Below are 27,296 nucleotides of genomic sequence, written 5' to 3' on the forward strand. Positions count from 1 at the left end.
ACATTACACCCACTGGGAATCCACTCTGCGGGACAGAGAACTTGGGCCTCTGTCCACACTTTCACAGATCATTGTGCGATGACTGGAGATTCATCCTCCACTGCCCTCTACGGTACTCTCTGTAGTAACTGACTCCACTCCAAAGCCCCAGCCTTCCATGGAGAATATTGCTGTGAAGCCACTTACAGTGGAGCGCACCCACTGGGACACTACTCAAAGAGGGAGTTACTTTGTGCAATGGTTCTTCAAGATGTTTGTCCCTATGGGTGCTCCATAACCCACCCTCCTCCACTCTACTTCAGTATTGTCTATAAGGGACTTTGTGTAGAGAAGGAACTGGGCGGGGGTTCACCCTCACAGTGTAGATAGCCTCGAGGCAGCATGGGAGGGAGCGCACGTGTGCAGGCTAAACTGACACCGCTACCTAAAATCTCTGATTAGAGGTGCAGATATTCTTACAGTGGAATATCTGTTTCCCATAGGGAAACACATTTTACAAAACTATCGTTACTCACCTTGTGCAGTAACTTCCTCTTTTTAGGGTTCGTACTAGTTGTCATCAAAATCTCTTGAGTAAAACAACTTGAAGTTTGTATATCAGACTGTTCTTATGATGGCTCTACAAAGAAGTTGCACTTTTCTGTAGAAAAATAAAACTAATTTTTCAATGTTCCACATCTCAAAAGTGTGTGATTTACCTCAGATGTTGCCAAAACATTCTCCTCTCACTACAAATGACAAAATGATATGAAATTTGTATCCTCAGATTTGTCATACATCAGTATAGCAGTACGCATACAGTGAAAATTCTCCTATTCAGAGGCAAAAAAGAGGCACTTTTACCTTTGAATTTTCTTGCTGTAGTCAGTTGGCTGTGCTCTTTTTTTATTTTAAAAATCTTTATAGTGTATCCTTTAGTTTCATGCCAAAACTACATGAAATAAATTAATTTACATACTTTTAATTTTTAAAGACATTTTAGCTCTCTGCATCAGATGCATGACAGTGATAAAAAAACTTTTTTTTCCTTCCGTTTAGCCTAAGGAAGCAGAAGCTTTCCTTCTGAGTCTTTCAGAAGAGATCCAACATAGACTTGAAGCTGCTGGGATGAAGGGAAAACGGTTAACTCTTAAAATCATGGTCAGAAAGGCTGGGGCCCCTGTGGAGCCTGCAAAATATGGAGGCCATGGAATCTGTGACAATATTGCCAGGTAACCTTGCATAGAATTAAAAACTTATCAGTATGTAGGTATGGACCCACTACTGCAGGGTGCTGAGCCTCGTGAACTCCCAATAAAACATAAAGGGCGTTAAAGGTGCTCAGTGCCTTGCAGAATTGGGCTTTATATAGTATCTATTACTATATAATAGCTGCAGTACTGTTCTCAAACTTCCTGTATGTTTTGTTTAATATAGTCCAGGGGTCGGCAACCTTTCAGAAGTGGTGTGCCAAATCTACATTTATTCACTCTAATTTAAGGTTTCGCGTGCCAGTAATACATTTTAATGTTTTTAGGAGGTCTCTTTCTATAAGTCTATAATATTTAACGAAACTATTTTGTATGTAAAGTAAATAAGGTTTTTAAAATGTTTAAGAAGCTTCATTTAAAATTAAATTAAAATGCAGAGCCCCCTGGACCGGTGGTCAGAACTCGGGCAGTGTGAGTGCCACTGAAAATCAGCTCGTGTGCTGCCTTCGGCACGCATGCCATAGGTTGCCTACCCCGATATAGTCCTAGGTGGTGGTCTGGTTTTCCTATAGAAACATGACTATAGTTTAGATTATCATGCAAAAAATGTCTTAAATACATTTTCCTCTTGTAATCTTAGAGGAGTTTAGAGACTAATATCTTTCCTTCCAGTCTCCTTTAGAAGGAGAAAGGGAACTTCATTGTGATGGTCATGAAATAAGCGGGGGTTGTCTGGACTGGAAAGCCTTCCTGAAAAGGCTTAGATAGTCAAAATCACTTTTGGAAGAGCAACTGGCTGAAAATACTCACCTTGACACAGTTTTTAAAATTGTGTGTTAATTTTCTTCAGCACTGTATTACACTCAGCAGCACCAATCAGAGCACCCCAGTCTAATCTTTGTGGTGATCAGCTTCCAATAAATCTTTTCAGGGATTCAGAGATTCCAGAAGGCTAATTACAAACCTTAAAAAACAAACAAACAAAAAAAAAACCACCTTAGTCAGGCTTTATGCTTTTTTCCTGTTTTAAACAATAAAGTAATAATTGGTAATACTTACTGACACTCTGCTACAGTATGTAGCACTAATTGCCTGCCAAATACTTATTAAAGTGTACAGTTCCTTGAATTCAGCAAATCCTAAAATGAATGATTTTTTTTTTGTTAAAAGTCTACGATAGTACACTCTCAAACTGATGTCGGTGAAGTATACGCAGAATAAATATTAATATTTTTATAAAAGGTGACCTTGAGAACATCCACCTGTTTTGACTTATGCTGAAAATAAGATTAGATCTCAGAGAATCTCTGGCACCCTGTTTGTGGAATATAACTATCTGATGTAATGCTGTTGATATAGATATAATGAAATCGGGTTTTTCCAAAGCTAATAGTCTTTAAGTCTTTTCAATAAAGTAGAATGGCATGCTGTACAAATGCTTTACACAAATCAATTACTGCACATATTTGTCCCATATGAAAAGTATTAATACTGATCCCTTTCATAGATGTACTGGGCAGTAGATCTAGAGCTAGAGGAGGAAGTAAAGTAGAAGAAGTGAGAAGCAGCAGAATCAATCAGTCTGAAAACGGAACTCATCCAGGATAAAAATGGAGAATATAGGAGAGGAAAGGAAGGAGAGCCAAATGTGTCCAAATTAGAAAGAGAGGACAGGGAACATTAAGAACAATAAATGATAGCTGCACTTATAGAAAAGGGGAGGAAAGGTGAAGAGAACATACCTCAGAGGTTAGAAAGTTGTGAGGCATGTTGTTTATTATATGTATTATTATAGCACTTACGAGCATTAGTCTTTGGGCTAGCATCCAATTGTATTAGGTACTGTACAAATAGAAAACAAAAATATAGTCATCGCACCAAAGAACTTGGAATCTAAGTATAAGACAACACAACAGCTAGGTACAGACCAAGAAAAAGAGATGTACAAGAGATCAATGAGACAATATTGGGAGAAGATAGTAGGTGTTAGATGAGGCAGGCGTGGGAAAGAAGGAGCTTGATGCCAACAGTACATCCTTCAGGGTTTGGAGGAAAGAAGACTGCGACTGAAATAGACTCCTCTACATCTCTGGCTGCTATATACATATTAGGATGGTCTCAGTAAAATGTGGATGTCTCACCTATCAGATCATTAATGTTAGTTAATTATTGAGGACAAAAATGTTTCTCCCTTCCTCGCTATTAACTTAATCCAGAATGTTTTAAAATTGTGTTAGACTGGTAATCATCTCTCATAAGTATTGATTTTAATCAATGTTTCTATAGTGTATTTGTCCTAGTTTTCCTAAAAAATATTATTCCAGTTTTGTAGACTGAGAAATTACTTTCCTCTGTGGTATCAAGTAGTATATCTTTCTTTGAGATGATGTCCGGAATGAATAGTGTGAAGTCTCTTTACGATTTTGTAATGCATCTTTTCTTTAACTGTATTTTATTCTTTGCAGAACTGTAACTCTTGACCATGCAACAGATAGTGCAAAAGTAATTGGGAAGGAAACACTAAACATGTTTCACACAATGAAATTGAACATATCAGATATGCGAGGGGTGAGTTAATAAAACTAAGAGTTCAAGTTTGTGTTTTACATTTCCTGCTCTACATTGATATATTTATGCAACTTTCTTAGGCTGCACAGACTTGGATTGACATTAACAGGGTACTAGTTTCACATATGATAAAGTACAACTTGACTATTTGTAAACTGGCTACACTTCATTTAGTAATCTTTTTAGAATAGAAATGTGCAAGCTCAAACATGCCATTTTTATAGAGAGAGTTTTCACAGTTTCACAGTTTAATATCACAATTACAGTAAAACTAATTGGCAGTGAATAATATCCTAGCTATGTAAACATAAAAAATAGTCCTAGCAGCCCCCCACCCACCGCCTATTTCATGCTCTGTGTGGCCTGTCGTACACTATCTCAGGATTTCCCGTCCAAGATTTTAGAAAAGTTGGAGGTAAGCCTGCAAATGGTACCCAGGTGCACCATTGAATTGGGCAAAATAATTTTTAAGAATACTTCTGCAGTTTTGTTTTGGATATTATTTTGGACTAAATTAAAGGTGAGAGAAACTTTTCTGGGCAGGAAATGTATCTGGTAGAAAATGAAAGTATGTTTGTTACTATTGCACTTGGAGGGAAACCCTGCCCTTGTGCACTTGGCATGGACCTTCACTGTTTGTCTGATACTCAGATACTGAAGTGGTAAGTGTAGTATAGATTAGATCGGTGAGTTGGAATTAAAAAATAGTATCCCTCACTTGGTACATCTTTCACCTGTCGTGGGTACTTCTTTGAGTTAGTATAAATTTCTACTCCTGGTTGCAACATATATATTTGTTTGAGTTTGGGGAGTTCGTATAATTTTTAAAACCAATATAAGTTATATAAATGATTCATATCGTCCTGTTGAGACACACTTTTTCTTTACTTTACTCCCAGAGAAATGAAGAAGGGTGGCACTTTTGTAATTTCTTAGCTGTTGACTTTGGGGGCTGATTTTGTTTTTTAGTACCTGCAAAATATTTTTCCTCTAGTAATAAGTGGATGGGTTTGGTTAGGAGGGTTGGGGGAGTTTATATATTACAAAATACTTCATTAAATTTATGTCTGCTTAAGTTGCCCTTATTTGCTACTGTTCTTGACTTTGTGATTACAAATAAGGATACAAAATATGTTTTTTGTTTTGAGGTTGGAATTCAGGTGCAACAGTTAGTTCCCATCAATAAAACCACTTCAGCTGTTTCCTCTCGCTCATCAGTACCATCTGGACATTTACCTGGGGGATCACATTCAGTTATCGATCTTCTCCATATTCAGAAAACTAAGAAATGTTCAGAAGAAGAACATAAAGAAGGTCAGTAACTACTTATGCTAAGCAATCTGTTCCAGCTTGTATTTACCTGTGACACTCTAAGTACATTTTCCAGACCTGAAGAAGAGCTCTGTATAAACTGGAAAATTTGTGTGTCTCACCAACAGAAGTTGGTCAAATAAAAGATATTACCTCACCCTGGACTGACACGGCTACAACAACACTGCATGCTTTAAACTGCCATGGTCAGTTGTATTTTGGGTTTGTGATATTATTTGCTTCCTTTAAGAAACAACTCGTTTTTAATTTGATTTCTAAAAAAGAGGGATGTATGGATTAGTTTAGAATCAGAACTTCTACAAAATCTTGAAAAGCTAGATGGATAATTAAAGGTAGATATTTAAAGTGGAAAAAAGTTCTCACTAACCATTCCCATTATTGCACAAACTACCAAATGTTTTTCAGTAGAAGCATAAGGTACCTCAAATTCCATATCATGTGAAAAGTAAGTTGTTTTTGAACTGTTAAGATAATTTTTCTGTATATTGTTTTCTACATTTATAGTATTTGTGGCTGCTATGGATCTCGAAATATCATCTGCATCAAGAACATGCACTTTTCTGCCATCTCTCACTACTCATCTGACATCTGGTCTCAATCCCATTACCAGCAAGGCTGAGTCTGCAGTTAAATGGAATGGTTTACACACTCCTATCAGCGTAAAATCAAGACTTAATTTAAGTATTGAGGTTCCTTCACCTTCCCAGGTAAATGTGAGGGGTATGGAACATCTGATACATACTTGTTTGTAATTACTGTTCAGGAATGCAGTTCCCATTTTTGGTGGTAAATACCCAACAGGAAAAACTGTCATTCTTCCAGTATTTTTCTTCCTTTTTACAGTGTCAGGGAATGGAACTGGGACTAAAAAGGAGAAGATACTCCAGGATCAGGGTATTGAATAGATTACCCTACACCCAGCAACTCTAAAGCCCTTTAAAGAAATACAAACCTTGGCTTTAAAAATCATGAGGTTCTGAAAACTTAACTCAGAGTTACGAAACTTTTTTGTGTTAATGCTAGTATATAATAAAAATGTCAATACTCTGTTAGGAATTTAAATATGTATTTTTTTAAATTCTGTAGTATGTGCTGAGCTTTAATTATTATGTTATTAATAGGGACTATTTTCCATATAGGCTAATTACTAATGAACTATTAAAGGTGACTTTTACAAAGTACCATTTATGTTTTTCATGAAGGTAGAGCTCTTAAGCACTGTTAGTATCTTTTTGTTATAATCCTGATATTCACACCTGCTCATCCTAATACCTGACTAGAGCTAAATAAGAATTCTGCTCCGTACAAGGTTACACTTTACCGTACTCATTAATTAGTAACACAACTAATTCAAAAGGTTCAAATGACACAGTTCAGATTTTGCCATGTTAATTTTGTTTAATATATTAAACAAAATAGAAAAGTAATAGAATTTGAAAAGCTCACTCTTCTTGTGCTCTAATTCAGTATGCTTAGAAATGGTTAGATTATTCAGAAATTCAAGATTGTCCCAAAGAACCAAAGCGTTGAAGCAGCATGGTGCTCTCCTTTTCTTCTTTCCAGCCTCATTTATGGTGAAGACCTTTTGCTCCCTCAGGAGATCAGACAAAATGCTGTCTTAAAGATCACTCTGCAAATATGGAAAAAGGTAGTTGGGTACTTTGATATAGCACCAGAATTTTCACTGACGTTCTCAGTATGCAGGCTGCCTTGTGCTTCTTTGGGACTGGAAGTTTAACTTTTAAAAGATGAGATCCCATACTAGGATAGTCAACCATTGGAGACTTTTTCCCATGCATAACACTACTAAACTTCGAAAGCTCAGAATTAAACTTAATCTGCTTTCTTCAGGTTTCTTTGTGTACCAACACAATCATTTCCTAGACATATTTACAAAAGGAGAAGCTCTGCAAATGAGAAAGAAAAGTATAAAATAGACACTGACCTAACAAAATAAACTCCTATATTTAATGTTATATTTCTTTTTGTTGATAAATTCCTGCAATTATATACCCCTAGTCTGTGCCTTGGGTATGAGATTTTAAAATTTTTCTCAAGGATAATCAGTAGAAGAAAGCATTTAGAATACTCCCCTGAAACCTGTATTTGCAAGACTTACCAGCAAATGCGGTATTTCATGCTGTACAGATTGCTATTTTCCTTTCATTTTAGAGACTTCCTTTTTGTTCTGTATTTGTACAGAGCCTCCAACAGTGGTGGGCAACCTGCGGCCTGCTGGCCACACATGGCCTGTCAGGGTAATCCGCTGGTGGGTCGTGAGACAGTGTTGTACGCAGGCACGGCCACCCGCAGCTCCTACTGGCCCTCCGGCCTGCACTGCTTTCTGCAGCTCCCATTGGCTGGAAACGACGAATTGTGGCCACTGGGAGCTGTGGGTGGCCGTGCCTGCGGACAGTCAACGTAAACACTGTCTCCTTGCCCACCAGCGGATTACCCTGACGGGCCTCAGGTTGCCCACCACTGGCCTCCAACAATGTAGTCCTAGCCCCTGTCTGGATCTCCTAGGTGCAACAATAATAAATGTAGATTTGAATCCATGTTGCTTAAAATTATTATTTAAGATGTTCCTATTGTGATTATCAGTCATACTCTCTGTCACTCAGGGAGCTGCAATTACATACTTCAGCTTTTGGAATCTGATGCACCATTTCATTTGTTCAATGTTCGTAGTTTTATGTTTTATCAGAATCTACCCCTAGGACCAACTGTTGAGAACTGACTTGATTATTGAATGGTGTTTATGGTTTGGGGGAAAAAGCATATCCTAAATTTACTGATTGTACTAATAAAACCCATGTTACAAATATGGCAATGAGAAATCTGATGTTGCTGTAAATACACCAGATTAGTAACACCAAAGTAAATTGGAGCATATATATATATATATAACTAAACTGAATGATCACTCAATTGCTGTATTGCTGAATGATCAGTCAGCTGCTTTAGACCAGATAGTAGACTTATGTTCAAATCAATATACATGTTGCCAATATCTTATTTGATTAGTTATTTAGGGTTATAATGAAGATTAGATGAATGTGAAGGGAAGTTTATATAGGAATTATATTTACTATGTTAAATATTATTTTTAAAAATACAAGACTAAGCATTTATGTATACTAACTTAATTTTGCCTTTTACTTAATACAGCTGCTACAACATTCAGTACTGTCAGATTCCCAAGTCAGCTTGTGTATACAAATTAGGATGTCAGTTGTTGTGTTTTAATTTCTTCTAATTTCAGTTTATAAAATAAATACTATGACTCTTTTAAACTGTTTTTATGTACTTATGTTCTTGGTTCTCAGAAAATCTAATGACCTTTTTATTTTATTTTATTTTTATTTGCAGTTAGATCAATCAGTCTTGGAAGCACTGCCATCTGATCTCAGAGAACAAGTAGAGCAAATGTACGCCATTCAACAGGCAGAGACTTATGGTGATAGCAAAAAAGAACCCATAAATGGGTGTAACAGTGAGTTTCTGCCACAGCCAGTTGGAGCAGTTCTCTTACAAATACCAGACCTCCAAGAACCAAACAGTGATACAGGAATTAATGTAATAGCCCTGCCAGCATTCTCACAGGTAGAGTATACTCTAAAATAAGTGGGCTTTAACATGGTGTCAACAAATATGACCTTTGAATCTGTAGTAATAATAGTTAACAACTTCATTTGTCCAGGCAAAATTATTAGAATTTGTGAGTCGTTCAGAACCCACCCATAGGCCACTACGTATTGGTCTCTGCACCTTTAGAATTTTTATCCTGGACTCCGGAAAAGTATAATACATGTTAAATATTTATAGTTACCAGTATTTCTACATCCGTGTCTTGAAAAGTTATTTTTTGTTGTTGATGAAAAGGCTCTGCAATTATCCCTCATTTTGCAATTAAATGAGATGTATGAACAGTTTTTTCCTTGCACTGCAGCTGTGTTACATTGCACTACCAGTGCAAGGCAGTCCTAAAATCAGCTTAACTAGCCACTGGAGGATCAGCCCATTATAGATGGATCTTTTGATGGCATAAAGCTAGTGTAGTAGCTCCCAAGCCACACATGTGCCTGCCAGTTTAGTTTAGTGTGTTTTTGTCAGGGGGAAAAGGAGGTATGACAGGAGCTTCCATGGGTCCCAGCAATTCCCAAATGCCATATTAGTTGCTTGAGGCTGTTGGCTGCTGTTGCAAGTTAGACCAGCCTAAGGACTATTTTAAATCCATGAAGGCTACTGGACTGGTGCACAGCAGGACCAGGATTAGGGGAGTGCAAAAGTGGTTTATAGCATGATGGCTTGAAGTGGTAGATGCTATTCATCCAAGGCTGGTCATCCTTTCTTCAGTCCCAGGGGATCACATATGTTGGAGATGGATATTGAAAGATCTTGTTATAGACTTCATTTAAAATTCATTAGCAGCAACAAGGAGCTAATTCTCCATTCACTGTTTCAGGACACTATACATCCTATTAGGCAGAGAGGGAAATTGAACTGGGATCTCCCAAGCACCAGCTGAGTACCCTAACCACTGGTTTAAAGGTTGTAATAGATGCCTGTCCCTTCCCCCCCCCCCCCAGCTGTTTTGTGTGAAATTGCAAAAACAGCTTAGCCACCTAAGCTGTCTAACTCCAAGAAAGGGGAGATGGGTTTCCAGTTGTGGATTTCAAACAGAGATAGGTGCCTCCCTGCAGCCTGGACTTAGGTGCTGAAATCTGTGAGAGGGACAGGGTTTAGGACATACTTCTCTCATAGCCATTTCCCATTGGCTAGCTCAGGTGGCCCCACATAGTGTCCTGGCTTTTGTGCATCCTGTTCTTAGATGCCTAACTCAGGCTTTGTGGATTCCAGTGATTTTTCTATGCATCTAAAAGTTAGGCATTGTGGAAAAGTCCCTTTGTAGATCCAAGCCTAAGTTCTCAAAACTAAAAGTAACATAAGTTCAGCAGTTCTTAAAGCTGTTACTATTGAAGTGGTATCTTAATTAAAAATAATATATGGTCTTCATGTCATAACTACATCATTATGGGAGAATATATCATAGATGAAATGTAGGGATGGAAAGGACCCCAAGAAGCCATCCAGTCCAGCCCCTTTTGCCATTGCACAAATAAGTAAACCTAGACCATCCTTGACAGTGTCCAACTTGTTTTTAAAAGCTTCCAGTAACAGGAACTCCACAACCTCCTTTGGAGGCCTATTCCAGAGTTTAAATACCCTTATCATTAGAAAGTTTTTCCTAATATCTAACTTAAATCTCTTGCTGCAGATTAAGTGCATTACTACTTGTCCTACCTTCAGTGGACTTGGAGAACAATTGATCATCGTCCTCTTTTTAACAGCCCTTAGCACATTGGAAGACAGTTATCAGGTCCCTCCTCAGTCTTCTTTTCTCAGGACTAAACATGTCAAATTTTGTTAACCTTTTCTGATAAATCAGATTTTCTAAACCTTTTTTCATTTATATTGCTCTCCTCTAGATGCTTTCCAATTTGTCCATATGTGTGTAAAAGAAAAAAAGTTATTTATATTTGAAACTTAATGAATTAGTACAGTAGTACACTCCATAAATTGAAATATTACTGTCATTCTGCAGCAGGAGGATTTTAGCAGTGGAGAATTTTAGCTATAGCAACTCAGCAGAGGTAAATTATTACACAGTTTACATCCTGCAGTTTCTTATTGCTTAATTAGGTTAATTCTTTTCAACTCTACATCACTTTTGTCTGAATTGCTTTTATATGAGTGGTTGCCTGGTTAATAAGGTGACTGATTTGTTCATTGGGAAATTTGTGGTAAGTTTCACTTGTTAATTCTAAGGTTTGTATTGTAAGAATCCATATAGGTTTAATTCATTTCAGTTAGCCTCTGTAGTAATCATTTGGAATACAGAAAAATCTATAAAAGTTGGCAAGATTTGAAGCTTAAAGCAGAGCATTTAAGTGGTAAAGAATACGAGTATTTACAGATTATTTAAAACTGAATGGCATGTGTTTGCTGTGTTGAAGTTAGTTTTTTCGAGCACTTGCTCATGTCCATTCCATGTTAGGTGTGCGCATGCCACATGCGCAGTCACCGGAGATTTTTCCCTCAGTGGTATCCGTTGGGCTAGCTCTATCGCCACCTGCTCATGTGCCAGTATAAGGGGCCTATCTGGCCCTACACTCTCTGTTCCATCTGACCACCCGTGACAGTCGCTGGAACAACTTCTCTTGCCTTAGCGAGGCATTTAGTCAGTGATTCTGTTATTCCATCCTTTCTTTCACAAGTTTAGTTACCTTCAGTTATTTCTTTTAGTAGTAGCGTATATAGTTGAAGCCTCCACTTTTAGCTTAGAAGGGCATCCTCCGCCTGCGGGGGCAGGCGTACCCCGATCTCCGGGCTTCAAATCTTGTACCTCCTGCGGCAAGCCCATGCCGGTGAGCGACCTGCACTCCAGCTGTCTGAAATGTCTGGGGGAGGATCACGTTCGAGAGCATTGCCAGGTCTGCTGCCAGTTCAAGCCTCATATGAAAAAGGACAGGAAGGTTAGGCTAAGTTCCATCCTGATGGAAGCCAGGCTCAGACCAGTATCAGAACCAAGCTGGTCAGACATTGGTGCGGAGTGCTCCTCCAGTGGCACTGGTCTCCCAGCTCCGTTCCCCTTCACCAGTGCCGAGGAAGAAACACAAGAAACAACGATCCAAGAGGGGACGTTCCCCAGAATTGAGGAAGGACAAACACAGGGAGTACAACAGTGGGAAACCTGTGTCTGGCCACTTCTTTACCCCAACTCTGCTTGTGGCACCATTGACTCCACCCTGCTCGCAGATGCCGCTGAGTTTAGTACAGGACCATCCACCGATACCATGGGGATCATCATGGCACGAGCAGGATTTCAGTGCAGTCCACCCCGGAGGCATTTGCAGTGGCCAGGGACCAAACAGCTCTTCTGGTACTGCCGATTCTGGCAGAGCAAGTTCTGGCACCGATGAGGTCATCGAGCAGAAGGGAGCATGTTGTCTTGAGCGCCTATCCAGCACTGGGTCCACTGGTACCGACCAGAGGGAAACCGACCCTGCTGATGTCAGCAAAGAGTTCATTGCTCCAGCACCGTTCCCTGAACCCTCGGGACTGGCTGACAGAAGCAAGGAGTTCCAGTCCCCTACAATCCCTCCAAACTGACTTGTCCTCGGGGTTGGAGGTGAAGTGGGCACCCAATCAAGGGGCCAATACCAATACCCAACCTACGTTTCATCAGATCTTGGTGTGAGGGGGGGACTCTCTCTGGCTTGGTGGGCAGTGGCTCATGCAGGAATCCGTGGGGGTTTTCCCTGGTACTGGGAGTGCCTTCCAGCCATTCATACACAGTTGTGTGAGAGAGAAGGGCCACTCCGTTGTGCCACCTGGATTCCAGTACTGAGCCCGGTACCAATACTCAGGAGTTAGAGCTGCATGATGTGAAGGCAGAGTCTACCCTTACCTTGACAACTGGCTGATCAAGAGCTGGTTGGAGGCCCACGTGAAAGCTAGCATCAGTCTGGTCCAAGCTACCTTCTGAGCCCTGGGCCTATTGATAAATGAGCAAGTCAACTCTCCTCCCCGTCCAGAGGATAGAGTTTATCCTGGTGGTGCTTGATTCTACCCAGGCCAGAGCATTCCTCCCAGAGGAGCTTCCATAGAATGTCGGCTTTGATATCAAAGATCAAGGCCCACTGCATGACGACAGCCAGTTTCTGCCTCAAACTTTTAGGTCACATGGCAGTGTGCACCTACATGGTACAGCATGCAAGACTGCTCCTCAGACCCCCTTCAAGCTTGGCTGGCCTCAGTGTTCTCACTGAGCCGTCACCACTTGGACTTCATGCTTACAGTTCCTGCCCCGGTCCTCACCTCCGTCAACTGGTGGAGGGATCCCTTTGTCACTTCCCAGCCATCAGTGTATCCCTAATCTCTGACGTATCTGGTCTAGGTTGGGGGGCTCGCCTCGAACATCTCTGTATTCAAGGTGCGTGGTCTCAGGAGGAGCTGTCCTTGCATACAAACATCCGAGAGTTCAGAGCAATCCACCTAGCATGCCAGGTGTTTCTACCCCAGATTGCAGGCAAAGTAGTGCGAGTACTCATGGACAACATGGCAGATGGCAGCCATGTTTTACATCAGCAAACAGGGAGAAGCACACTCATCCACCCTCTGTCAAGAGGCCATTCGCTTGTGAGACTTCTGTGCAAAGGACTCCATCCACTGCGAAGCTTCTATACCTTGACTTTTTTAGCAAAGGTTTTGATACGGTGTCCCACAGTATTCTTGCCAGCAAGTTAAAGTAGTATGGATTGGATGAATGGACTATAAGGTGGATAGAAAGCTGGCTAAATCGTTGGGCTCAACGGGTAGTGATCAACAGCTCGATGTCTAGTTGGCAGCCGGTATCAAGCGGAGTTCCCCAGGGATCGGTTTTGGGGCCAGTTTTGTTCAACATCTTCATTAATGATCAGGATGATGGGATGGATTGCACCCTCAGCAAGTTCACGGTTAACACTAAGCTGGGGGAGAGGTAGATACGCTGGAGGGTAGGGATAGGGTCCAGAGTGACTTAGACAAATTGGAGGATTGGGCCAAAAGAAATCTGATGAGGTTCAACAAGGACAAGTGCAGAGTCCTGCACGTAGGACGGAAGAATCCCAGGCGGGGTACCGACTGGCTATGTGGCAGTTCTGTAGAAAAGGACCTGGGGATTACAGTGGGCAAGAAGCTGGATATGAGTCAACAGTCTGCCCTTGTTGTCAAGAAAGCTAATGGCATATTGGGCTGCATTAGTAGGAACATTTGCCAGCAGATGGAGAGAAGTGATTATTTCCCTCTGTTTGGTATTGATGAGGCCACATCTGGAGTATTCTGTCCCGTTTGGGCTCCCCACTACAGAAAGGATGTGGACAAATTGGAGAGAGTCCAGCAGAGGGCAACGAAAATTATTAGGGGGCTGGGGCACATTACTTATGAGGAGAGGCTGAGGGTGTGACATTCTATATCTTGGGGGAATGTCCTGATTTTTATATATAAAGCATGCCTTGTAAGGTATCACGGGAAAGCTTATGATCTGCTGAAAGTAATTTCTCTATCTATATATGTATATCATTAATGCATATGAAGTTATGAGAATTGTGTGGTATGGTCATCACTAAAACATGCTGTAAGTTGGGGAATCAGCCAGATATTCACTCCCCAGAGGCTACAGCAAGGAAAGTAACCAACACCTGGTGGGGTATCAGTCAACCCACCAACAACCATTGTCCAGCAAGGGAGCTACAATGCAATAACTTACTTGCATGAGGCCACACCAGGGGAATTGCTCAACCTTTCCTGGAGATTCAGCAATGCCCCGAGACATGCCTGGACTTGTGCTCCCCAAGCACATGGGACTGAGGTTATAAAACAGACACAGTGACCACATATGGGGCCTTTTCTCCTGCCCCCAACTATACTGCAAGCAACTAAGACACTGAGAAGAAGACAAGACTCCAATAGAGGAGATTGGCCTAGGTTTAAGGAACAAACCTGTATATTAAGGACTGCAATATCCAATAAGGTGAGAAATTGCTTCATCTAGATGTTGCCCATCTGATAGGGTTGAGAGTTTAGACTGCGTGCTTATATTTTATTTTATTTTGGTAACTGATTGACTTTTTGCCTGTCACTTAAAATCAATCTTTTATAGTCCATTTGTTTCACTGTTTATCTTTACCAGTGAGTTTGTAAGAAGTATGTGGCCAATCTGCTCAGGTTTTGCAAAGACTGATGTATGTTTATCCACTTTCCATTGATGAAGTGGTGAACTAATTAATAAATCTGCACTGCCCATCTTGAGCAGTACAAGATGGTATATTCCTGAGGTACAGTGCTGGGAGCTGGGGGGGATTTGGCTCTGGTGCCTTTCTCTGTCTGATTCATGAGTGGCTCTGGGAGCATTCCTGCAATATAGCTAGGTGTGGGGCTCCACATGCATTTGTGCTGAGTGATAAAAACACCTGGAGGGGATTGCTGCTGATCACTAGCAAGTCATGGTGAGAGACAGCCCAGGCTGGAGAGAGTTAAGGGGGCACAGTGGTCCCACAGTGCCAGGTTGCACCCCAGGGAGACCCCGTCACAGAGGGAACTGGGCTTATTTAGTCTGCAGAAGAAAAGAGTGAGAGGGGATTTGATGATAGCCTTAAACTACCTGAAGAGGGGGTTTCAAAGGGGATGGAGCTAGGCTGTTCTCAGTGGTGACTGATGACAGAACAAGGAGCAATGGTCTCAAGTTGCAGTGGTGGAGGTTTAGGTTGGATATTAGGAAAAACTTTTTCACTAGGAGGGTGGTGAAGCACTGGAATGGGTTACCTAGGGAGGTGGGTGGAATCTCTATTCTTAGAGGTTTTTAAGGCCCGGATTCACAAAGATCTGGCTGGGATGATTTAGTTGGTGTTGGTCCTGCTTTGAGCAGAGAGTTGGACTAGATGACCTCCTAAGGTCTCTTCCAACCCTAAGCTTTTATGATTCTGTGATTACTGGAGCCCGGAACTCTCTGACAGATCACCTCAGCGGGTCTTTCTCTTCTCACCATGAGTGGTTCCTTAATCCTGACGTAGCAAGATCCATCTTCCAGAGGTGGGGGTTTCCCCTTGTAGACCTGTTTGCAGGTCCCAAGAAGGACAGGAAATGTCAGCAGTTTTGTTCGCTACGCGATCGCAGCCCAGGCTCACTCAGAGATGTCTTACTACTCCTATGGACAAAGCACCTGCTCTACATGTTTTCCACCTATTCGTCTTGTACACAAGGTCCTACTGAAACTAAAGCAAGCATTCTTATAGCCGTTGCTTGGCCGCATCAACACTGGTTCAGCACATTAGTGGGTCTGTCAGTAGCGGCCCCGTTGCCACTCTTTCTCCTCCCGGACCTGATCTCGTAAGATCATGGCTGTCTGCTCCACCGACCATGTGGAAGCTCCATGGTTGAATCCAGTGAAGTGGGCCTGTTCTGGCAGACTTTTTCTGGTCTTGTAGTAGGAAACCATCTGCTAGAAGGACTTACATCACCAAGTGAAGCGTTTCTCAGTGTGGTCATCCCAAAGAGGCCTCTCAATCATCCCTCCAGTCCGTGTGGGAGTACCTGCTCCATCTGAAACAGGGCCTAGCTATTTCATCGATCAAGGTGAATCTAGCAGCAATCTCAGCCTTCCGCCCTCTGATGGGCCAGTAGGTCGCTTTTTCCAAGGAACTAGAGGGACTTTACCCTCAAAGTCGCCATCCCATTCCCCTGTGGGACCTACACCTCATCTTGTCAAGAATCACGGGCCCTCCCTTTGAGCCACTGGCATCATGCCCTCTGCTGTCTCTCTCCTGGAATATTGCCTTCCTGGTAGTGATTATCTCAGCCAGGAGGGTCTTAGAAATGAGGGCCCTTACATCAGAACCCCTGTATATGATGATGTTTACGTACAAGGGTCAGTTCTGCCCCCATCCAACATTCCTCCCAAAGCTGGTCTCGCAGTTTCATAGTAATCAGGTTTTCTTCCCCAAACCACAAAAATTCGGAGGAGCGTGTTTCCATACTAGATATTAGACACGCCCTGGCTTTCTGCCTTCAGAGGATCAAGCTGTCCCATAAATCCGCACAGCTTTTTGTGACAGTAGCAGCCAGGATGAAAGGACTACTGGTTTCAGTCCAGAGAATTTCATCCTGGATCACGTCCTGTTTTTGTATGTGCTGTGAGCAGGCAGGTGTCCCGCTTCCTGCCCATTCAACGAGAGCTCAGGCTTCATCAGTGGTGTTTCTGGCCCAAGTCCTAATCCAAGACATCTGCAGAGCAGCAACATCGTCATCGGTACATACCTTCTCCTCCCATTATGCCATCATCCAGCAGGCTAGAGATGATGCCAAGTTTGGTAAAGCAGTGTTGCAGTTGGTATGTCTTTGAACTCCAAGCCCACCTGCTTGGCTTGGGAGTCACCTAACGTGGAATGGACATGAGCAAGCACTCAAAGAAGAAAAAACTGTTACTAACTTTTCCATAACTGTTCTTCGAGATGTCTTGCTCATGTCCATTCCATGACCACCCTCTTGCCCCTCTGTCAGAGTTAGCTGGCAAGAAGGAACTGAGAGGGTGCAGAGCGGGATAGGCCCCTTATACATGCATGAGCACATGGCACCAGAGAGCACTATTGCTAGCCCAGTGGATACCACTGAGGGAAAAATCTCAAGCAACTGTGTATGTGAAGCATAAACACCTAATGTGGAATGGACGTGAGCAGCACATCTCAAAGAACAACAGTTACACAAAGGCTAGTAACCGTTTTTTACCATTAGCAAATTTGTACCTCCTACTCTGATTTCAAATGGTAAATCACTTTGAGAATGTAAACAGCACATAAAAAACTGATACTTTGTATGATGAGTTAATAAGGAAAGGTCACTTAGGAGTTCTTAATTTCACAACAGATTTGTTTTGCCTGAAAGCTAAGTATATTGTAATCACCTTGTTAATAATTTATTACAGGCATAAGTACTAGCATAATGTTTGAGAACTATTTATGTAAAGTATACAAGATTCACTTTTTTGTTCAGTTTTTTTAAAATCTGACATTATGGTTGCACAGATAATTATTTAAGAGTCAGGAAATTATTTAATTTTGTACTTTCAAACTTTAGTTTGGATCACTATCTCTTAGTGTAAATTACAAAGTGCACCTTTTAAGCAATGGGGGGTGGGTGTGCACACGCACAGGTAAAAACAAAATAAGATGCCCTGTGTATGATTTTATTTGAGAAATAGTTACGAGAGGGTATAATTAGACTATTGCAATGCATGTACACAAAGGGACCAAGTTCATGCTGCATGTGCAGATTTCCTGATTCTTGGGTGCTTAACCATTCAGCTTTAACTTTTTAAAAATATATATTTTTAATAGAAATGCCTATGTTTTTAAAAGTAATTCCAAGTTCTGGAAATATTTGGCTGGATTCCGTGGTAATGTGTTATCAAATACAAGGTGTGCATTCAGTAAGGCCAGGACTCCATCCAAGGCTTACCTTATTTACTGCACGTCTTATGTGTTGAAAACTTTGTGCTGGGCATGAAGAGTTTTCAAAACTGAAAAAAATCTGTGCCAAGTGCATCAAGATTTACCTTTGTAAGCAGATGCACAATTTATATGAAGTGAGTATTCATTAGAGAGGTAAGTTGGTGTGAACTGTGCAGCCTGTCTTCCATACAAATATTTGTAGATCTCAGTTGAAAAAAAAAATGCCATTGTTAAAAAAACAACTACTAGGCTTGGCAGAATTCTGTTTTTATTTTTTTATAATCTGATGGATAATGATATGTTTATTTTTAAGCATTTTTTCAATTTTTATTTTTTAAATTTTCATGGTTGCACAATTTTCACAATTGTGGGAAATTATGGAGAGAGGTCAGACAATAATTAGTTAATGACCGTAGACATTGAGATGCAAAAAGTTTAAAGCTTTATAATTGTTAAAAAATAAATTGTCAACATCACATGTCAAAATATGCACACTTAATATGCTTAAATCAAACTTTGATAAGTTCTCAAGCACCATTTTCTTGCTTTTCCTATCTTTACGTTTGTTATCTCTGGAAGTATATTTTCATCAGTTTGTGTGTGTACAGAGAAATCACTGGTTTACCTACATTTATCGATAAAAATCTAACCGTCTAAGCCTACAAATAATATGTAATACTCATGTACAGCTTGTTTTTGAAAGCCTCATAATTTTGCCAGAATCTAACCATTTTCACTGGAAAACTCAAAGCCAATTCTTAGTAAAGTCCGTCTCCCTGCCAAATTAACTTTCTGCACTCACCCATTTTAGCTTTTAGAGCATTTAAAAAAGTTCACAAGAATTTTTTTATAATGGAGGAAAGTATATGTTTCACCCGGAGCATAAATAGTTCGCTCACTTTTTTGCACTGAAAACTTAAGAAGGCAAATATTTGAAACTTTTAAAACATTGAGCAATTCAAAACTAGAGAATAATAGCACATAGAGTATTTCTACTAGCTCATGAAACTTCATCTGAATGTTCCAGAAAAATCTAGAATACCCTACAGTATAATCCTCATTTTCTGAAATACTGTTATCTGAACCGCTGTGTTATCTGAATCCCTTCCTTGTCCCCTGTAGAGGACAGATGCAGAGGTTCAGATAATAGACTAGAGACCCCCAGCAGCCGGGAGGCCACGGTGCTGCTGAATGGCTTCTGCGGCAACACAGGGAGCCTGCTGCAGCTCCCCCACCATGGCCCTGCTCACTCATTCCTATGACCGCAGAGCTGCAGAGAGCTCCTTGCACTGATGCAGGATCGGTGATACCCTATCCCTGCTAGCCCAAGGTGCAGGGAAGGCAGGGTCCTGGCAGAGTAAAGCAGTATCCTGTCCGCGGGCCTCCTTTCTGCCCCATTCAGAGCGCAACCCCCTCTCCCCCCCCCCCACCTTGTGCCTGCTGTAATCAAGAGGGCAGAAGTGGCAGTGCAAGGAGCTTTCTCCAGGCCTGCTGTCATGGAAGTAAGTGAATGCATCCGAGGGCCGGCTCCAGCTTTTTTTGCCACCCCACACGGCGAAGTGGGGGCTGGGGGGGGCGTGGGATAAAGCCGATCGGCGGCAGCTCAGTCGCGCTGCTTCATTCTTCTGCGGCACTGCGGTGGCGGATCCTTCACTCCCTCTCTTCCACTTCGGCGGCAACTCAGAGGGACTGAGGGACCCGCTGCTGACTTGCTGCCCAAGACCCAGACGTGCCACCCCTTTCCATTGGCCACCCCAAGCACCTGCTTCATTCGCTGGTGCATGGAGCCAGCCCTGATGAGGCCATGACATCAGAGTTGCAGAGGTCTTGATGCGCTGCTGCTTCTGTCCTCTGTTATCCAAACTCCCAATTAGCCAAACAAAATCCAAGTCCTCCTTTCTATTCAGATAATCAGGCGTATACTGTATATCTGTACTCAAGCTCTGGCCCATTCAAGATGATGATGAATGACAGATTATTCATCCAAAAGTGAAAATCTGTATAATCAAAGGGGGCTAGCATAGGGAAGTAGGAAGGCTCCTATCCACCCCACTCCCCTCCGAATCCAGCATAACTCATCTAGCTAACTAGATTTGTAGCCCCTGCACTCAAGAAGGTGCAAGGCTGCTTCCAAGATGCTCCATTTGGAAAGCACCAGCCTAAAAAAATTGCTTTATGCAAGAACTAGGAGGAGCCAGATGTCAATCCTATTTGTCTTTAAGGATAAGGGTGGAGAGGGAATGCTTCTGGGTGCCTCTTCCTTGGAAGGAGTTGTTTGGCACATGCTCCCATTACGTACGTAAGTACGTGTGTGTCACACCTTTGCCCACAACGTTCAGCAAGTGTGTACTAAATATATTACAAAAATAAAGCAGTTGTTGATTTGGCACCTCGGAGTATGTTATTTAAATTGAGTTCATTTATTATAAATGTTATTAAGCAAATTAGTTGTAAAATAAATTGTATTTAAAATGTAAATATTGAAAGGAAAATAATTTAAGCTTTTCACTTGTTGACAGATATAGATAGATAGATTTAAAATATTGTAATATCTACTGTTTGCATTTCTATATCTATCTAAATATAATTAACACAACGCAAATCCCTTTCTCATGTGAGTAAACAAGAAAAAGTAAACATCAAATACTGTTGTCACCAGTAGAAAAACCTCTAATGAACTATTTCTCATTGTTCAGGTGGACCCAGAGGTTTTTGCTGCGCTACCTACTGAGCTGCAAGATGAACTTAAAGATGCATATGATGAAAGGCAAAAGCAGTCCGAGAACGTCATTTATCAGCAACCGATGAGCACCTTTGGTGAGTTATAAAAAAAAAAAGAAAAATGTACATCAGTCTTGTATCTGGAGCATTCTAAGAGTTGAAGGGACTTTCTGCAATCCTAAAGAAAATTGCAAAATATAAGTCATGCATCTAAAAGAATACCACAGCCTAAGAACACTGCTACACATTTTGGCTCCAGTCCTGTTGTCCAGTCCAGGTTGTTTGTTCTGGGCATAGGTTTAAGCATAAGTAGGCTCTAAATTATGCCAGGAACTTGATTGGTTTTTGCACGGTCCCAGGATCAAGACAGCATAAAAGTGTCTTAAAGATCTTCTCTTCCCTGGTTCTTCCAAGAAGCATGGCTCAATTATATTGGTTGATCCAGCCTTCTGACAATACAAAGGGAAAATAGTGGGTGGGTATAGGTATAGATTGAATGCCTAAAATCTGAGATGACCAAAAGCTGCTACTGGACTCTGTCACTTCTGTTCTACATTCCAACTATTTTGTTAGGGACTATTCTATCTGATCTCAAAGTGACTAGGTAGAAGAACAAGCCAGCTTTCTCCAAAAAGTGTGCCCAAAGCAGCAAGTTGGAGGACAAAGCAGAGTAGCCAAGACAGTTGTTTGAATCGTTAGAAGTGACTTTCACACTGTCACTGTTCCACTCTATCTTCAGTTGGATCACTGCCTTTGCTTTTGACAGGCTGTCAGTTTTTGCCAAACTTAATATACCATTTTGCAAATACTTATGCACATAATTTTGCCAAATAGTCAGTTGACTTCATGGGACTAGTTGCAAATGTGTTTGCAGAATAAGCCCCAGTTTAAGAGTCAACTTTGCATTTCCCATGAATTGAAGATAGAATTCACTGTTTAGTTTAACTTGAATGTTCAGACCAGTGCCTAGTAGTGGATTGAGCACTGACGTAGACTCAGGAGACCTAGCTTATGTCCCTGACTCTGCCTCTGGCCTGCTGGATGATTTTGGACAAGTCACTTCAGCTCTCTATCCCACATTTCCCCCTTCTCTAAAATGAGGATAATGGGTACTGACCTCCTTTTTAAAAGGCATTTTGAGATCTGCTGATGAAAAGTGCTATAAAAGAGCTTATTAGTATTTTCATTGCTTCTGTGGCATATGCCACCAAATGTTTGTTTTTTATACAATTGATTCCATGAGAAGCTTGTGTGTATACAGTTCCAATTAGAATTTGAGAGTAAAGACAAGGATCTAATACCTTTCCCAGCTTTTCATTTGGAGATTGGACCCCTTCCCTTCATTTGTCCATATGGTATGCTTTGCTCAAATCTTATGTAAATCATGAGTTTTGCCATTGACTTTCAGTGGCCACCCCCCCTCATCGCCTTAAACTTGATCCAGTATTCTGTGGGGATCAAGTAAAGTGACCAAAGCATCAGAGTGATGTGCTTCTGTCACCCTGCTGGTGACCATTGGTTGGTGTGCTGCATTTTCTTCCAGTTAGAATTTTGTGTGTGTGTCTTTGGTTTCATTCCAGATTACACAGTACATTATAATAATCAAACTTGGAGTTCACAATTCATGGGCCATTGTAGATAGGTTTGAATCTAATGGGATAGGGTATAGTTTCTTGGCTAGCCAAAGGTGGAAGAAGTTTTTTGCTGCTGTTTCTAGCTGGTGGGTATTATAAGTGTCCACGAGTTCTCGAGGTTGCATGTTGCTTTGAGAATAGTGAAGCAGTTTGCCTGACTAAAGCCACTATAGTGCTGACTGGATTTAGGTTCAACAGGTTTTTCTCATTCAGGCACTAGAATGTTTGATGTCAAAAAGAATATTAAGCTGGGTCTCATCTGCATGCACTAACTTAATAAAAATATCCTTTAAAAAGTTTTGTTGAAACACTTTCAGTGTCTGGAATGACAGATACAAATAAATCATCTTGTCTATGAATAAAGCTCTTCATTTTTGGTTTTTATTTTGTTTTATAATTTCCAGGAATGAATCTGTGTTCATTATAAAAATTTTAAAATGAGTGAAAATTGATGCAAAAAATTAAATTCACAGTTTTCTGGGTAAATATCAGGGTTAATATTGAGGGAATGGGAGGACAGAAGAAAAAAAACAAATAGGGAAAAATGAGAGTACTGAAGGTAAAAGCAGTTTAATGCTGTGGTTCATTTAATGAACTGTGTTTAGTTGCTTAATACATAGGTTCAGTACTGCCTAGTGGCACTATCAGAGCCCTAAGATACTGTAACAAACATAATTTAATGTGAATTAAATTGAACTCAAAACCACTACACACCACCTCTACCATGTAATGTAGAGGATGTCTTAATATAATTACTATTTTCATGTACTTGAGTGGTTCAGTGTTAGGTTGAAAATCAGTTAAAAAAACAAAACAAAAAAAAAACCAAATAACTTGCAAAAGCTGGGGAGTGTTTTGGTAAAAACTAAAAACAGTGGGTCTTGTCTATGATAAATTGGATGATTGGTCTGTAGATTTCACATAAGTGTTATGATTCTTGCTTTCAGTAGAAAAAAAATTAACTTTCTAATGACCACTGATTATTCCTGCTTTTTCAGTATCAAGGAATCCTTTATTACAGTTGAAGCAAGCAACAGTGAAAACTAAGAAAAAAAGCAGGAAAAAAAATCAAGTCAGTCCTGTGAAAAAGATTCAAAGTCCTTTGAAAAACAAACTCTTTGGTAGCCCTGCAAAAAACATGGTGGCTGCTTCTGGAAGCCCACAGAAGCTAATAGATGGTTTCTTAAATCAGGAAGGTACAGCCACTGGTAAATCTCAGGTAATTTTAACAAAACTAAAAGTTATCAGTAAATTATCTTTTTATTTTAATGACTGTTTTTAGAATCAGTTGATCACAGTTGTTATTGTAGCTGCTTAATGTACTAAGTAAGACTTGCGCTGCTTTTCTTGCCTCTCGTATTTGTTTTTCAAAGTATTAAGACTTGTTTTTCAGTATTTTGCTCAGAAAACAGCTGTTACATATTTGAAAATCAGTCTGACAAACATTGAAGCATATGAACAATATCATTTTTTTTTTCCTGAATAGGTGGAACCAGTTCCATCAACCTCAAATACTTCAGGCCCATCAGCTTTGCAGACAGCACAGTCTGGCTCAATTAGATCACAGGTACCAAATCTAGCTGGAGCTGTTGAATTCAGCGATGTAAAGACCTTGCTCAAAGAATGGATTACAACTATTTCAGGTAAATTGTAATTCAGATAATTTGGTTTTCAGATATACCCATGGTGATTCTGCATACATCACAAAGAAAACTATATGGGAAAAACTGAATTTCTGTACCATATCTTTTCTGTGTTCCTGCTTCTCTTGCTGGTGTCTTTTCCAATCGTCATAGTCTCTCTCTCTTCGGTTGGGATAATTGGAGTACTTAGATAATGGCACCATAGCAACCACACAACAAAAACACTAACCCAGGAACCTGTCCTTATAACAAAGCCTGTGGCCAACTCTGTCCACATATCTATTCAAGGGACGCCATCATAGGACCTAATCTCATCAGCCACACCATCAGAGGCTCGTTCACATGCACATCTACCAATGCGATATACGCCATCATGTGCCAGCAATGCCCCTCTGCCATGTACATTGGCCAAACCGGACAGTCTCTGCACAAAAGAATAAATGGACACAAATCAGACGTCAAGAATTACAACATTCAAAAACCAGTTGGAGAACACTTCAACCTCCCTGGTCACTCAATTACAGACCTAAAAGTTGCAATACTCCAACAAAAAAAAACTTCAAAAACAGACTCCAACGAGAGACTGCTGAATTGGAATTAATTTGCAAACTGGACACCATCAAACTAGGCTTGAATAAAGACTGGGAGTGGATGGGCCATTACACAAAGTAAAACTATTTCCCCATGCTAATTTTCCCCCTACTGTTACTCACACCTTGTCAACTGTTTGAAATGGGCCATCCTGATTATCACTACAAAAGTTTTTTTTTTTTCCTCCCGCTGATAATAGCCCACCTTAATTGATTAGTCTAGTTATAGCTGGCATGGCAACACCCATTTTTTCATGTTCTCTCTGTCTATATAGCTTCCTACTGTATTTTCCACTGCATGCATCCGATGAAATGTGTTTTAGCCCACGAAAGCTTATGCCCAAATTAATTTGTTAGTCTCTAAGATGCCACAAGTACTCCTCGTTCCTCTTCTATAGAAAGCATTTTTATCAGAAAGATGAACTGGAAGGTTTTATAATACATATTAGAATTCTTTTATAAGATTACAGAAGAACAAAAGTATAAAACAATCGTTAAAAGGTAGCATTGTACTTTAACATAATTTGAGACAATTATTGCCTCCTTGATATCCTGAAAAATCTGAACTGCAGTTTTTTTAGGGTCTCTGACATTTCAGGACATCACTGCCTTTATTACCAACGTGTTGAAACAGCTATTCCATTATAAATGCATATATCTGTTCCATTTCTTTAATAGCTGTGCTGTCACTTGTTCTTGAAGAAAAAACCAGGTCTGCTGTCCAGATTTCTCAGGATCATGCAGTCCTTGAATATGCAAAACTTCAGATAACTTCAGTGGGAGATGTGGGAATGCAAGGGCTGCAAGATCAGGCCCTGAAATACTAGTCACTGCAGAATTTCTTTGATTCCAAGTATACTTGAAGAAAAGTCCCCTACTGTATCTATATTTTTCTTACAGATCCCATGGAGGAAGACATTCTACAGGTTGTGAAGTACTGTACTGATCTGATAGAAGAAAAGGATTTGGAAAAGTTAGATCTGGTCATCAAATACATGAAAAGGTAGCTTAATTTCATATATATATAGTTTGTGCTAAAGTTGATGTACTAGATATGTTAATGCAAGGGCACAAACTTAACAGTCATGGCATTTATGAATATGATTTTAAAAGAAAAATAAAAATCGAACTATATGTAAAAGAACTTTCCTAATTTTTGGAAAGTTGAGCAAGTGAAAATAGCTGCAGCAATTTTGCAACCTGAAGTAGTAGCATTAGCTAAAAAGTGGAATGCTTTTCAGACAAAGGATGGACTTCTTTCTGAGTGATTGCACATGTCCATTCCACTTCAGAGGTGAGCGTGCCCAGTGCATCAGAGTCAGAGACTTTTTCCTTAGTGGTATCTGTCGGGTCACAGGTGCGCCCTCTGCTGCCTCATGCTGTTGCTTGTTAGTATAAAGGGTGGAGCCATCCCTGATCCTCCTCAGTTCCTTCTTATCACCCTCAGTTTGTAGTCAGTGTATTAGCTTTGCTTCTGCAAGTATTGTCCTTTTCAGTGTATGTAGTTTGGTACTCTTGTATATAGTTTGGTACTTTGTTCATACTTAGGCTACGTCTTCAGCAATCGATTTCTCGGGGATCGATACATCGCGTCTCATCTAGACGCGATATATCGATCCCCGAACGCACTCATGTTGACTCCATAACTCCACCAACGCGAACTGCGGTAGCGGAGTCGACATGGGGAGCCACGGACGTCTATCCCGCGCCATGAGGACGGTAAGTAATTTAATATCAGATACTTCGACTTCAGCTACGTTATTCACGTAGCTGAAGTTGCGTATCTTATACTGATTTTCCCCCATAGTGTAGACCTGCCCTTAGGTTAGTGTATGTTACATTTCTTAGTTGTTTTGTACTTTGGTGAACTGTTGCTTCCTGATTCTTCTGGATGCTGATGCCTGGTACCAGGAAATGCCTCGGTCTCTGAGCTTTAAGCCTTGCACCGACTGCAGAAAATCCATGCTGGTGAGTGACCGTACTTCTCAGAGTTTAAAGTTCCATGACAAGGGTCATGTCTGGGACAGGTGCCAGATCTTCAGGGACTTAAGACCCAAAAAGAATAGGGTAGTGAAGCTCTGTCACTTTCTAATAAAGGCTGCCCTGTGTCTATCATCAGAGCCTTACCAAACATATCTACTTCTGTCAGAAGTGCCCCTCTGAACATTGCAGAGTCTTGGCACATTTGTCCTTCCTTGGTACTGAGAAAGAAATATTGCCATGGCGCTGCAAAGGACTCATCCTCCAAGAGATCAAGGTCCCCAGCACCGTCAACCAGTAAACAAGCTGGGAAGCAGAGTAGAGTGCTGGAGAGGAGGCACTCACCTGTGCCAGTAGCATCTAAATTGGGATCATCAGCACTGGTGTCTGTGCCATTATGATTGACTGATGCTGTGATACCAACCTCTTCAATGCAACAGTAGCAACATAAAGAGAACCTAAAGAGGCATATGCGGCAGCATGCGATCTCCTGTCTCTCTTGGTACTGGCCTCTCCAGTAGTATAGGAGACATCTTGCCAAGTACCAATAAACCCTTAGACTGCATCATACTTACTTGTGGGTATAGGT

At 40.8% G+C, this 27,296-nt stretch overlaps 1 protein-coding gene and 1 long non-coding RNA gene across 12 annotated transcripts in view; one reads left to right on the forward strand and one right to left on the reverse strand.

The window, feature by feature from the left end:
- Positions 1-27,296, forward strand: part of REV1 (REV1 DNA directed polymerase) — a 104,017-nt gene that overhangs the window by 66,152 nt on the left and 10,569 nt on the right. For 9 of the 11 annotated variants that reach the window (XM_039530215.1, XM_039530172.1, XM_039530206.1 and 6 more), the window contains 9 exons: positions 1,039-1,211; positions 3,656-3,758; positions 4,907-5,072; positions 5,595-5,797; positions 8,463-8,696; positions 20,836-20,956; positions 23,493-23,713; positions 23,981-24,137; positions 25,628-25,730. In XM_039530215.1, the coding sequence (XP_039386149.1) occupies positions 1,039-1,211; positions 3,656-3,758; positions 4,907-5,072; positions 5,595-5,797; positions 8,463-8,696; positions 20,836-20,956; positions 23,493-23,713; positions 23,981-24,137; positions 25,628-25,730 (1,481 nt within the window). Of the gene's footprint in view, positions 1-1,038; positions 1,212-3,655; positions 3,759-4,906; positions 5,073-5,594; positions 5,798-5,933; positions 6,065-8,462; positions 8,697-20,835; positions 20,957-23,492; positions 23,714-23,980; positions 24,138-25,627; positions 25,731-27,296 lie in introns of those variants that run through there. The other 2 variants (XM_039530181.1, XM_039530239.1) reach the window with 2 other exon arrangements.
- On the reverse strand, positions 530-24,295 carry LOC120400917. Its single transcript, XR_005596159.1, has 3 exons — positions 24,236-24,295; positions 2,001-2,154; positions 530-640 (listed from the first exon to the last, which is right to left on the reverse strand). It is a non-coding gene; the product is annotated as an uncharacterized LOC120400917 (long non-coding RNA).

The sequence above is a fragment of the Mauremys reevesii genome, linkage group 1 (assembly GCF_016161935.1).
Source record: "Mauremys reevesii isolate NIE-2019 linkage group 1, ASM1616193v1, whole genome shotgun sequence".
In the NCBI taxonomy this organism is placed as follows: domain Eukaryota; kingdom Metazoa; phylum Chordata; order Testudines; family Geoemydidae; genus Mauremys; species Mauremys reevesii.